Below are 15176 nucleotides of genomic sequence, written 5' to 3'. Positions count from 1 at the left end.
CTGAAATGAAAGTTGGGCTTGTGGAAAAAGTTTTATTTTGAGTTCAATTTTGTTAATAGAGTGTCATTTAGATTTGTTTTAGTTTTAAGGTGTTTTTACAGGTATTTTTCTCATTTCTTCCAAGTTGTTGATTTTTTAGAATAAATTTATTACTCATAATGGTTTTTCCTTTCTATTATTTAAATATCAATAGGCTTTCTGGTACTGTGCTACCCTTACAATGTTTCTTTAAATATGAGTTTATTTAAAAATAAAAATTTATAAGAAATGAAATAATATTAAGAAACTGAGAAAAAAAGAAAAAAAGAAACTCAGGAGAAAGAGGTACTAGTTTGGAAGACAAAAAATTCAAATCATAAATAGAGAAGTATTTTATTTTTTAAAGTAGACAAATGATAAAACACCAAAGTTTAGTTTTAAAAAGGAAGAAAACATTTAAATAATGTAGACTTGTTAAAGGGGAATTAATAACCATGTAGGGGAGTTAATAACCATGTAGAGACCAATAACTCTGTGAAAGTTTGAAGATGTCAATGAAATAGTTAATTTTCTATGAGAAAAATGACCAAAATTAACTAATGAAGCAGAAAACCTCAACAGACTATTAACTTTCAAATAAAGTTATCAACAAACATCCTTCAATTTTGTCTCTTGAGATAGATACTACTGAGTTCTATCACATTTTAATGACCTGATAATGGCGAAAGAAGCTATTCTAACCATATAAAATGACTAAATTTATTTTATGAAGCTAATATATCACTGATAATGAAGCCTCCAAAAATTAGAAAAGTAAGAAAACTATAGTTCAAACTGCCTGTGAATATAAATGTAGAAGAACTTAAAATGCTAGCAAACCAAATTCAGCAACAGAATCATTATATCATACTCTTTGAGGTGAGGGTCTTACCCTATGTAAAGGAAGTACTGAAAATATCATAACTGATAGGAATGTGAAGGAATGAATGGAAGTATTTTCATTCAAATCAAGGTTATATCAAGAGTACTTACTATCGATGTTATTATTTAATATTCTTGTTCTGGTTCTAGTCAGTACGTAAGGCATAAAATAAAATATAGTAACACTAAATCGTAATAATTTTCTAAAGATATGATTATATATCTCAAAAGCCCAAGAGAATAACATAAAACTATGTAAACATTCCAGCCCTGTATAGTGGCTCCCCCAAACTCATGTCCACCAAAGACCTGTGAACGTGACCTTAGTTGGAAGCAGGGTCTTTGCAGATGTACTGAATTAAAATGAGTTCATGCTAGATTAAAATAAGGCCTGACCCAGTGACTGCCGTTTTTTTAAGAGGAAGGAAATTTGGACATAGGCACCCAGAGGGAAGATGGAGGAAGATGGTGTGGGAACACACAGGGAAGAATGCCATGTGATTGGAGGGATGTATGTACAAACCAAGCCAAGGGATGCTCACATTGCTGGTAAGCAAGAAATGCAAAGAGACAAGGAAGGGCCATCAGGGAGATCATGGTACTGTAGACACATTGATATCAGACTTCTAACCTTAGCAACTTTGAGGGAATAAATCTTGGTTGTTTAAAGCTGCCCTTTTGGTTGTACTTTATTATGCGAGTGCTAAGAAACTAATGCATTCCCTAAGGTCACACGGCCAAGAAGTTACCCCATTTAGAACTGGAAACTAATTTCTCAAATTATGCTTTTTTTTCTTTTTTCTTTTACTAATAGTATTTGGAAAACTTGTCCTGTGCATCACCACGGTAGCAATCGACATGATATTCTTGGTTCTATTAAACAAATAAGTAAAAAAAAAAAAAAAAAAAAAAAGAAAAAAAAGTACATCGCCTCCTTAGATAAGTTAAAAATATTTTTTTTTATATAAAGAAATAGTTTCCATACTGTGGGAATTCTTAGAGTTAGTGTGTTAATAATATACTAGTGTGTTTTTAAATCTCCCAAAGAGAGATATAATTTATAGGATTCATCATACTCATTTGACTGCAGAAACTTCTTCCTTTGGATGGCAAATTGGCATCTGCAGGACATTCATATTTAAATATTTATTTATTTATTTATTTTGAGAGAGAGAGAGAGAGAGAGAGAAGGGGAGGGGCAGAGAAAGAGCGAGACAGAGAACCCAAAGCAGGCTCTGTGCTGTCAGCGCACAGCACAGAGTGTGGGGCTCACACTCACAAACTGAATCATGAGATTATGACCTGAGCCAAAGCCACATGTTTAACTGACTGAGCCACCCAGGTGCCCGAGGACATTCATATTTAGATGAACAAAGAATTGATAAACTGTGCCATGCTATCTCAAGAAAAATCAAGCCGAAGTGGATAACCGCCATATTTTCATGGCTGCCTACCTATAGACAAAGAGATCCCTTCAAGAATTTCCTCATAGACACATTTTCTTATCCTGTAGTAGTTGTCAATTTTTTTTTTTTTTTGTGAAGCCTTCACTCTGGAGTGCTGCATACCACAGTATAAAGGGGAGTAGTAGTACAGGGTTCCATCATGTCATTATTCAACTCATAGCCCTGCTACTTACAGTGTGATACTTTGCTTAGGATCATACTCTGAACTTCAGCTTTCTCATCAAGCAAAAGAAGAATAATGACTATTCAGATTTTGTGGGACTTAAATAAAATAACATAAATAAGGAGAATACTTAGCACCCGGCACACATGGTCAATGCACGGTAGCCCCCCTTCCAGTCAGTGTTTTTATCTTCCTAAATGTGCTTTACTTATAGCATATGCTCAATAAATTTATATTAAATGAATAATTGAATAGAATGGTGAGAACTTAATTTTAGGAATTCGCTAGTTGGGTCTTAAAAAGAATTAGGTTATGGTCTTCCAAAATTAAGAATTTTTTTTAATGAAACCGATATTTCATACTCCTGAAGATAGTGATAGATGGGAGAATTATGACATTTAGAAAGGTAGAAACTGGTTTGATTGATGATACAGCTGTAGACAAAGGTGGTCATTTTCTTCTTGATGGCACACCTGCCTGGCACTGGCATTAATTGCTCCATGAAATGATAGGAATTGGCATCTTCATGGAAGACTATTTGCTGCTTTCCTCACTTGGCATCCATGGGAAATTGTGGAATATGAAATTATAAGTTATTCCCTCTCACCACAGTGATGTGAAATCCAAACTACTTAGGCCTGCTTATTGTATTTTCCCCACTGATAGGTTACAATTAAACTTTCCAAGGAAACACATCCTCAAAACTATAGTAAATTTCAAAAGAAATACAGAATTTAAATGATAGAGATTCATGTAGCAGCATTTGTATGATTTTAAAAACAGAACAGCTCTGTTTTTCAACAGCACACATTATTTTTTATACAAGTGGCCTTTCTAGATGCTGGTCTATATGGCAATCTAGTCTTCATGGGCTGCTAAATTTTCCAATACAAGGTCAACTGAATTAGTCACTTCATTTTATAATGCTTAAGATAACTATTCAGATTCTAAACATGATGCTGAATATTTTTACCTCCCAGATCTCTGAAAAGATACCTAGGAGAACTTTAGTATTCTGAGCTAACAGACTGTATACAGTCTATTCTCAGGAAGAGTAAATTACCGAAATCAGTTTCAAATGTAACTTTATTTTATTTCTTTTTTTAAAATTTATTTATTTATTTTGAGAGGGTCAGAGTCAGCACAAGTGGGGGAGGGGCAGAGAATGAGGAGAGACAGAGAATCCCAAGCGCATTCCATACCATCAGCACAGAGCCCGACATGGGGGCTTGAACCCACGAAACTGAGATCATGACATGAGTTGCTCAACCAACTGAGCCACCCAGGTGCCCCTCAAATACAATTTTAAAGTTGAATCAGCAATTGGATTGTAAATGCCATCTTGTTCATTTGGTGACAGAATTATGGCAGAAAATTCTGTATCCTTGAAAATATTAGAAATCAGTGTTAGCCTGGCTGTTAAACCATTTTTAAAAGCACATTAGTCTTGATGCCTTTTAACTTTATTAATTTTTAATTATCTCAAAAACTGAAAACGATATTTTCATTGTTTGGCAGTGTTTTTTTTTTTTTTTCTTTTTCCTGGAAGTTGTGATAAAGTTAACTTTAAAAAATTTTTTTACTGTTTATTTTTGAGAGAGAGAGAGAGAGAGAGAGAGAGACAGAGTGTGAGCTGGGGAGGGGCAAAGAGAGAGACACAGAATCCAAAGCAGGTTCCAGGCTCTGAGCTGTCAGCACAGAGCCCAGTGTGGGACTTGAACTCCTGAAGTGTGAGATCATTGACCTGAGTTGAAGTCAGATGCTTAAGTGACTGAGCCACCCAGGTACCCCAAGTTAACTTTCATCTTAGTGGTCTTTACACTCCAAAATGGTATTGAAATAATGATAAAGCCCCTGTGTTTTAAAATTTTCCACCTTATTAGGTACAAATAACATAGAAGGTATTTTGTGTATTTCATTTATTCTGACCTATGCTAATTGTAAGAATAGGTCCATAAAGACATAATTTTGATGCCTAGCATAATTGGAAATTCTTAAAGAGTTTTTTTGTTATAGAATAGTGTAGGGGGTGCCCGGGTGGCTCAGTCAGCTAAGTGACTGACTCTTGATTTTGGCTCACGTTATGATCTCAGGGCCTGTGAGATCAAGCCCAGGGTCTGGCTCTGTGCTGGCAGTGCGGAAGCTGCTTGGGACTTTCTGTCTCCTTCTCTCTCTGTCCCTCTCCCGCTTGTGTGCATGCACTCTCTAAATAAATAAACATTAAAAAAAAAAGAAGAAAAAGAATAGCGTAGAATCTTTGTCCCAGAATGGCTGTGGCTTCAGCTGGGATGTGCGCCTGCTTTCCTTTGGCATGTGCACTTAAGAGCGCAGGTCCCTGAGAGCTTTGTTGCCGGAATCACTCCTGCTCTCATTTACGTTCAATTTCCGGAGATTTTTTGGGTACTTGTTCAAATAAGCTTTCTTTTTCAAAAAATTTTATTTTTTAATGTTTGTTTATTTCTGAGAGACAGAGAGAGCACGAGCAGGGGAGGGGCAGACGGAGAGAAGAAGACACAGAATCTGAAGCAGGCTCCAGGCTCTGAGTTGTCAGCACAGAGCCCGACACCAGGCTCGAACCTGCGAACCCTGAGATCATGACCTGAGCTGAAATTGGATGCTTAACGGGCTGAGCCATCAGGCGCCCCAAATAAGCTTTTTTTTAAAGAGATAAATCTTTATATAAATACTTATTGACGTGTTACAAATTAGCTTCTTGAGTATTTTTAGTTTTGGGGTACCATCTCACCTATAATTATGGTTTTCAAGATTTTCATTTTCAGTTTAATATTCAGGGAGAACTTAATAAAGAATTACTATTATCAAAGAATTCTAAATAGTTCATTTTATTACGTATGATCAAATGAATCACTCATGGGCTGTATGCTGCATCATGCATATACATTTAAAAATAAAGAACATGAAAAGTATCCTGAATATAATTTTATAAGATACAAACTCTTAGTAGCAGAATTTTATAAGATACAAACTCTTAGTAGCGGAATGCTCAGTTTTACAACATCTTCACTTACATTATTAGCTTTATAATTTACCAGCAAAATTATAGGAAGATGTTTGTGTAATTCCTATTGTCCAGCTTGGTGTATGATGAGCTTGGAACTCACAGCTCTCTTCTCACAAGCAAAGCCTGAACAGACCGAAGGATCAACAACTCTTATTCAATCCATAAAAGAGGGGAGGACACAGAGCAAATTGCTGTCCCAAGATTGGAGAGAGGCAAGTGAACACAGGGAGTCACATATTATCAGACCTGGCACTCAGGAGAAGAGTCCACTAAAGGAACCAGCACCTGGGTAGGAAAAGGTGAAATGATGCTGATGAAGTTCTAGCGTTGCCGTGTGGACAAGCCTGAGCGAAAACCTTCAGGAAACCCCCTTCTAGGGATACCTTATAAGGTGTGGTTCAGTTGGTTGAGCGTCCGATTCTTGATATCAGTTCAGGTCATGATCTCGTGGTTTGTGGGATTGAGGCCCATGTCAGGCTCTGTACTGAGCTTGGAGCATGCTGACTATTCTCTCTCCCTCTGCTCCTCTCCCCTGTTCATGCACAGTCTTTCACTCTCTCTCTCAAATATATATACGTACACATACATATATATACATACGTATATACATACATATACATATATATTGAAATGTATACATATACACATATATATATACACACACACATATATATTCATATACACACACACACATATATATATGTGTGTGTGTGTGTGTGTATATATATATATATATATATATATATATATATATATATATTAGAACTCTGTTGTTCGTAACAAGGTCTTCCCTCAGATAATGAAATTCTAAACTGCCAGGGTATTATCAGAGCCTAACTGACTTTGTGGAAGGGAAATCTCCAGTGCTACACCTTTCTAGTTATACTGTTCCATGTAAGGGGGGAGAAAAAAATCTGAGAAACACTTGTGAATTTCATAGTCCAGAGGTATAGGTTCATTGAAAGACTGAGAACTAATAACAGAATCATAGAATATCCCCTTTCCCCACATTAAAGGGCTATTTAAAGCAGTTTCTTTTACCCAATATATCATGTCCAGCTATTAAGAAAATATCTCAAGGCATATACTAAAAGGCAAAAAACAGACAAAACAAAAAAACTATAATTTGAAGAAACAGAAGAAGCATCAGAAAGAGATACGGCAGGGGTGTTGGAATTATCAGACCAAGAATTTAAAACTATATGCTAAGTCCTCTAGTGGATAAAAGAGCATGCAATGAAAGATGGGCAATGTAAACAGAGAGACGGAGATCTTAAGAAAGAATCAGAAAGAAATCCTAGCAATCAAAAACACTGTCACACCATACATGAAAATGAACTCAAAATGGATGAAAGACCTACATGTGAGACAGGAAACCATCAAAATCCTACAGGAGAAGACAGGCAGAAACCTCTTTGACCTCAGCCACAGCAACTTCTTACTTGACATGTCTCTGAAGGCAAGGGAAAAAAAGCAAAAATGAACTGTTGGGACCTCATCAAGATAAAAAGCTTCTGTACAGCAAAGGAAACAATCATCAAAACTAAAAGGCAACCGACTGAATGGGAGAAGGTATTTGCAAATGACATATCAGATAAAGGATTAGTATCCAAAATCTATAAAGAACTTACCAAACTCAACCCCTGAAAAATAAATAATCCAGTGAAGAAATGGGCAGAAGACATGAGTAGACACTTTTCCGAAGAAGACATCCAGATGGCTAACAGACACATGAAAAGCTGCTCAATGTCACTCATTATCAGGGAAATACAAATCAAAGCCATGATGAGATACCACCTCACACCTGTCAGAATGGCTAAAATTATCAACTCAGGAAACAACAGAAGTTGGAGAGGATTTGGAGAAAGGGAAACCCTATTGCACTGTTGGTGGGAATGCCAACTGGTGCAGCCACTCTGGAAAACAATATGGAAGTTCCTCATAAAATTAAAAATAGAACTAACCCTACGACCCAGCAATTATACTGCTAGGAATTTATCCAAAGGATACAGAAATGCTGTTTTGAAAGGGCACATGCACCCCAATGTTTATAGCAGTACTATCAACAATAGCCAAATTATGGAAAGAGCCCACATTTCCATTAACTGATGATGAACGGATTAAGATGTGGTCAAAATATACAATGGGATACTACTTGGCAATGAAAAAGAATGAAATCTTTCCATTTGCAACAACATGGATGGAACTAGAGTGTATTATGCTAAGCGAAATAAGTCAGAGGAAGATAAATATATAATTTTACTCAGATGTGTAATTTAAGAAACAGAAGGTCATAGGGGGAGGGAAGGAAAAACAAGATAAAAACAGAGAGGGAGGCAAACTGCAAGAGACATTTAAATATAGAGAACAAACTGAGGGCTGCTGGGGCGGGGGAGGCACTGGGTGATGGGCATTAAGGAGGGCACTTGTTGGGATGAGCATTTGGTGTTATATGTAAGTGATGAATCACTGGGCCCTACTCCAGAAGCCAAGTTAACTCTATGTTAACTAACTTGAGAATAAAAAAAAAAATCATCATCTCCAAAAAAAAAAAAAAAAATCATCTGATCCAGTAACAAAAATAAAGAAATAAAATAAAATCAAGGGGAAAAAAACCCCACTGTGACAAAAGTGAAGGATGGCTTTGGTGGGCTTATTAGCCCAGACACAGTGGAGGAATACCTGAGCTAGAGGCCATCACAATAGAAACCTCAAAAACTGAAAAGTGGAGAGAACAAAGACTGAGAACACACAACAGAATATCCAAGGACTTTACAACAAAAGGTGTAATGTACTTAGTGGGAGTATCACATGGAGAAGAAAGAGAGAAAGGAACAGAAGAAATATTTGAAAGAATAATGACTGAGAATTTCCCCAAATTAATGTTGGATGCAAAACCACAGATCCAGATGCGCAGAAACCATGAATCAGGATAAATACCAAAAACCCCCCACAACACCCCCTCAAATAAAACACAACTACACCTAGGTATATCATTTTCAAGCCACAGAAAATCAAAGTAAAATCCTGAGAGAAGTTCGAAGGATAAGACACTTTAACTATAAAGGTAAGGATTACACTTGATGTCTCAGAAATTATGCAAGTAAAAAGAAAGAGTGAAATATTTAAGATGTTGTGTGTGTGTGTGGGGGGGGACAACAATAACAACATTACCAACCTAGATTTCATATTCTGAAATTTTCCTTTGAAAGTGAAGAGTCAACAAAAATTTTCTCAGACAAACACAGACTGAGGGAATTTTTTTTTTTTGCCAGAAAACCTTCTTTGTTTTTAGAGGATTGAAAACGGTATAGATTAGAAACTCAGATTTGCATAAGGGAAAGAAAGCTTTGGAGAGTGAAGGTAAAATAAAAGCTTTTAAGAGTAACCAAGGGTAAATAAAGGTATTACATAATAGTAAAGGAGTCATTCCCCAAGGAGGCATGACAATCCCTAATGTGTACGAACCTGACAATAGAATGTCAAACAACATGAGACAAAAACCTAACGGAATTGCAAGGAGAATCGATGGGCTCACTATTGTAGTTGGAGGTTTCCACCCTCATGTATCAGAAATGGATAGATCCAGCAGGCAGAAAATCAATAAGGTCATAGTCGAACTCAATAATTCTTGCTATCCTGGAAGTGGAAGAAAAGACTTAAGCAATGTTAGTAATGAAATAATTTTAAGAACCTGGGAGATAGTTGCTATTTTGTGCAAATTAACATTTTTAATTTCTGCAGCTTATTATCATAAGTTCCAATTAATACACTCTTTACCTTTCTGTTGCACAATTTTCTCATCTCTAAAATAAGGATTATGTTTTAAAAACAATTGCAATGATTAATAACTTTTGCTTTAGGCAGCAGTTTCCAAGCCAAGCTGTATTGAGTAGAACAAGAAACTTCCTAAATTCTCTACCAGGGCCCGAGGAGCAAAGATGAGAAGAGAGAAGAAATAAATTACATTGATCAAATAGGTGTTTGGGGGAAGAAATGTGTGTGTAATGCTAAAGTATCTTCTTATTGATTTTGAGACTGGGAACCAGATTTGTAGAGAAATAGACTTGTACAAGCCATGGAAATAGCTTTCTGTAGGAAACTAAAATAGTGTGTGTGTGTGCACGCACATGTGTGTTTGTGCATACGTGTGTGTGTGTGTGTGCACATACTTTTTTTTTTGTAGTCAAAAAGACTTTACTGAGAATTTTGAATTTTTGGGAAGTTTGTTATAAAATATCAGAAGGTTCTAAAGCACATGCCTAAATAGGATCAAAGATCACTATAAAACTTGTTTCATTATTTATTTAACCAAGCTGGCAACAAGGGATTCCAAATGCAAAAGCATTGGCTTGTCTCGCTGTTAGCAAAACTTTGCTCCTTTTATTTTGCTAAGTTTTAACTGTTTCATGTAATTAAAGAACTGATAAAGACAAAACAGAAACCTTACTTACAGTTTCTTATTAAGAACAGAGAAATAATCCAAGAAACCTATTTAGCAGAGAGAAAGCCAGATCTCAATTTTATAGCAGTGTACTTTAAAAATTCATTTATTCTGGGGTGCCTGAGTGGCTCAACTGGTTGAGCATCCCAATCTTGATTTCATCTCAGTTCATGATATCAACGGCATGGGGTTAAGTCCTTTGTTGAGTCCACATTGGGCCCTGCGTTGGGCTCCGCACTGAGTGTGGAGGCTCTCTCTCTTTCATTCTAATCCTCTTCCCTTCTCTCTCTCTCTCTCTCTAAAATAAGAAAATAAAATAAAATAAAGTTCATTTATTCCAATTTTTGTCCATTCTAACCTTGGATACATTTTTTTCCAAAGATTCCCCTTCACAAACGTTTCACAAGTCTCAATTCAGATTTTATTGTAAGCCTTCTCTATTTAAATAACTAGTCTCATTTTAAGACAAAATTACTCTTTCCCCTTAACAAAAATATATTTCATTGCTTATGCCTTTCTTACGCATCTTACTTTCCAAAATACATAGTGCTTCCCTTATCCATTCTGGAATTTTAATTACACTTACCAGAATTTTAACTCTTAGAAACCTTAGTTCCCAATAAAACCTAAGTTGTAAACAATTGTGAGCTGCCCTACTCCTGTGTCTCCCCAAGCCTTTCTGGATAATCAGCTTTTATTCTATCTGAATTTATTAGTTGAATTCATGTTGTACCTGGTGCAAATTGCCAGCAAAAATAATTTAAGATAATGGTTTATTTTGTCTCAGGACATTTTCATGGGTAATTGTTAAGAACTTGAGGGTGGATGGGCACCCGGATGGATCAGTTAAGCGTCTGACGTCTGCTCAGGTCATGATGATCTCAAGGTTTGTCAGTTTGAGCCCTGCATTGGGGTTTGTGCTGATAGCCTAAAACCTGCTCCAGATTCTGTGTCTCCCTCTCTCTCTCTCTCTGCTCTCCCCCTGCTTGCACTCTGTCTCTATCAAAAATAGGTAGACATTAAAAAAAAATTTAAAAAAAGAACAAGTGGGCTGAAAGATAAAAAAAGGTTTATAGACTGTTAAATAGCTTTCAAAATCTTTGGTAACCTAAAACTTTGAAGTTTTGCTCAGTTAAATGATAAATTGGGTTGAATTCATTGGATGTGTAAGTCTTTTCCAAATAAGATAAAATGCTGAAACATCAATTACTAAACATGGGTTTAAAATAGTCTCTTTTAATGCTAGTGTCAGGATAATATTCTTAGGTATTGAATATTACATGATGTGTCAAGATCACTATAATTTGCATTGTATGTCCTAAAGTCAGCTAATTTCCTTTTTCTCTCTACCATAAATTGGGAAATGTTTTCCAGGTACCTCCAGTGGGCACTGTGATTTTGAATTTGACCTTTGTTCCTGGGAGCAGGAACAGGATGATGACTTTGACTGGAATCTGAAAGCTAGCAGCATCCCTGCTGCAGGCACGGAACCAGCTGCTGATCACACCTTCCGGAACTCCTCTGGTCATTACATCTTTATAAAGAGCTTGTTCCCTCAGCAGCCCATGAGAGCAGCCAGAATCTCAAGCCCAGTCATAAGTAGAAGAAGCAAAAACTGCAAGGTATGGAAAAAAATGAAGCAAAACAAATACTGTAAGCGACTGCTGATAGAGCTAATACAGAAAAATGGAATGGCCAGGACCAGGCAAAAGCCGACTTTAAATTTACTCAACCTGGGATATGTATGGGAAGGAGAAAGTGAAGTAAGGAGAAAAGGGAAGGATGGTGAGAACTGTGGGAAGAATTTATCATATCAATCAATTCCATAGATATTCTAATTTTGGAAACCACTGGAAAGCTTCATGGTTATTATCCGTCACTATGGAGAGTAGAAAAGTAAAATCAAGTTGCTTCCACTCAAGGAATTTAGTACTTATTGGGCATATGAGAATTCTGTCATCGGAAAATTCAACAACAAGTAGTAGATAGTTACATATTTCCAAGAATGAGTATCAGAAGTAGTTGGAGCTACTGTAAAATGGTTGAAGAGTCTTTATGGAAAAGGAAAGGCTAAAATTATCCCTAAAAAAGGAAGAATTTCTGTAGGCAAGAAGAAAAGATGGTTTGGCCACTATCCTATGGAAACTTAAGGAAATCATTTGTACTATTAAAATTATAAATAGGATTGTATGGTTCTTCAGGACAAGCAGCCTCCTATGATGAGTGTGTATTTTCAGGTCCTCTACTTTTTCTTTATTGATTGGTTGTTTTTCATTTCATGAAGGATTTGAGCCAGCTGAGTTAGGAACTAAACTTAGCTTTACATACAATGTAAATGAAACATTCAGAGGTGACTTCTCAAGAATCTTGCTTACAAGAGAATGGTACATGAATAAATGTGCCATTTATTTATACTTACAATGAGAAATGTGATCTCCATAAGATCTGGACACATGTATTCTGACTGGTGTGTTCTCCAGTGTCTGAACACTGAAAGGAAAGCAGATTACGTCTAGAAAGTTGATCAAAGAATCGGGCTGGGAGACAATAATGTGATTTAATCTTTGTTGTCTTCAAATTATAATATTCTTGTGTACCTGACTCCACAATAGTGAGAGCCCTACCCCTTGGAAGGAGTTGTTTTTAGCCTTTGCTCAAAGGCTCCCCACATTGCCTGCACCCATTACAGATGCTTGCTCCTCTGTTTTGTGCTGATCAGCCTTCTCTTCCTACCATTGTCATGGTCTTAATAGAAGTTAAGTCTTTAGCTTGTATTGGAAGTTTTTCTGTCTCATCTTAAGTTGATTTTATAGTTTAACTCTTGGGGGTAAACCTAATTTCTCTTATCTCTACAGGCGCATTTGATAGAATTTTCTGTAAGAGAGTGACATGCTCAGATCAGAGTTTTAGAGAGATAACTCAGCAGTCTCGAGCAGATGTAACAAATCATACAGAATAACATTAAACTTTATGTAATTAGTTTGGCCAAAGAAAATGAGTTTTAATCAAATACATTTCTTGTTTGTTTTTGTTGTTTTCCAAATTACTTGGTATTTTCTCAAAAATCAAACCCAAACACACCAGATTTTATATGCCTAGTCTTTATCTATAAATCTCTCTTTCTATACCCGTAGATACTCTGAAATTTGCAAATGTGCTTTAGTCTTAGAAAGCTAATTAGAAATTAAGCATACCATATAGAATTCTAGCTTAACTTCTCAACTTTTCTATTTAGACTTTGTCTGAAAATGCTGAAAAAGATTTGTTTTTCATACTGTAGCAAGTAAGGATTTCATCCATCTCTCTCTTTCCCTGGTCCTGGAACTGTAGTCCCCACTGTTTTAAACATCTGTGTGAGAATAATGAAATATGCCTAGAAGAAATGTCAAAAAATTAATGATGAATGGTTCATTTTATGAATATTTATGATATAGATTGAATACAAAGAAGTGAGGAAAGGTCATGCTGGGAATGATTGTGTCTCTCATATAAAAAATATGTACATCGGTAAGCAGAGTGACCTCCTGGATTTTCATGAAAATCCTTTCTGTCGCTTGACCTTGTGGAATACCTTCAAGCAGAAAAAAAGTCAAATGGAAGATTTTTCTTCCTTTTGAGGGATAGGTAGTGGGAGGGATGAGACAGATTGAGGAGGGAAGAGATACGGACCTTTGAGTAACTCTGAAATTTCTAGGGAAAGAGCCTCGTCAGAAGAATTTGGTGCTTAGAAGACTTTTATTCCCTCACGGTGCCCTGAAACTAGACTATGTTGTTGTCAAATGTTTTCTATAGAAATGGAGGTGTTTTTATGCTTGTTTGCATGTTAACCAGATGGGACCATTCAACAAATGTCCTCAAAAAGGTAGGGAAGTGTTTACTGTGACATGAAACATAGACCTCAGATTTGTTGTTCAAATCAGACAGAACAAGGCAAAGCACTAGAAAGACCATCTCTGTGGCAGCAGGGGCTCCACATAGCCGTGTGTGATGCCCATCATGCCATTTCTTCTGGGGCTGGTTGTTGCTGGTCAAGAGGTTGTCCTTGGGCCCCTTATGTTTCTTACCCAGTCGAGTCACAGAACCCAGATTCCATGGGTCCTCTCCCAGAGCATGTCATAATGGTCACAGAGCTCGTGTTGGAAAGGTCTATCAACAGAAGAAATAATTTTGGATCCTAGAAGAACACCATCAACTAGGAGATCTGAGTAGAGTCACTTGCACACGGCTTGCCTATGTTAAATTGATGCTTTTTGAAGTATGCATTGCATATATTATTTAATCATATACTTTACCCTTTAAGCACATTCATTTTTTTCTTTCTCTAGAGAATAACATCGCTGACTGCTAGTGTTCAGAAATGTCTTTTTCCTGTGTGGAGATCACTCACCTTTGCTGTGTTCCTTCATTCATACAAATGACAAGACAAAAGCTTTAAAATGCTCTGAGTTCTTATTATTTCTAACTGGCACTGTTTTTTTCTCCTAGAATTTCTCCCTGAATTTTCCCTTCAGTGTAACTGTTAGTAAAAATCTGGTGAACTCCACCTTTGAAACACTGAAATGTTAATCCTTGGAAATATTTCTGTTAATTTTTCTTGGGGGGGAAGTGCCCAAGGTTGCTATCCTAGATCATGTTCCTAGCATTTCAACTAAATTTGGATGGCTGCTGTTTGGTGGTTTTGTGGTATATGGTGGAGCCCCAAAGATCTTGTGGAACTAAAAAATGTGTTCCAAGTACAAGAATGTATTAGAATAAGCAACAGAATACTCTTTCAAAGAAAATGATTTAAGATTTATGAGACTGGAAATGCTCTTCTTTAGTTCCTGCTATTGCTTAATCATGAAAAGTCTTTAAATGATGGATCAATTTTTAATGATATTTTATTCCTTTGACAGTGGAGTTTAAGAGTTTATTGAGGAATTATGCATTTAGAAGTCAGAGAAAGAAAATAAAATCTGCTCATTTTTTTCTCACCTAAATTTCTATTTGATTCTGACTACACTGTCTCCCATGTATTATAGCTTAGGATTTAGGTGGGCCTAACCTCACTCAGTATTAGAGTACTCACAGAACATTAGGATATGCAGATCTCGTGTTCCTTTGACTCTGTTAATGACGGAGAGAACAATATGATATACGTGAAAGTAAAATGGAATCAATTGTACTATTTATATATAATAT

The 15176-nt window shown here is 36.3% G+C and overlaps 1 protein-coding gene across 1 annotated transcript in view; it reads left to right on the top strand.

Moving 5' to 3' along the window:
* MALRD1 (MAM and LDL receptor class A domain containing 1) overlaps positions 1-15176 on the top strand; it is a 747899-nt gene that overhangs the window by 307507 nt on the left and 425216 nt on the right. Inside the window, exon 22 of the mRNA XM_040451270.1 lies at positions 11370-11617. Coding sequence (XP_040307204.1) covers positions 11370-11617 — 248 coding nt within the window. The remainder of the gene's footprint in view (positions 1-11369; positions 11618-15176) is intronic.

Source organism: Herpailurus yagouaroundi, unplaced genomic scaffold (genome assembly GCF_014898765.1).
Source record: "Herpailurus yagouaroundi ecotype Mexico unplaced genomic scaffold, PumYag 203, whole genome shotgun sequence".
NCBI lineage: Eukaryota > Metazoa > Chordata > Mammalia > Carnivora > Felidae > Herpailurus > Herpailurus yagouaroundi.
The sequence above is the reverse complement of the archived record's forward strand: the minus strand, read 5'-3'. Positions and strand labels throughout refer to the sequence as shown.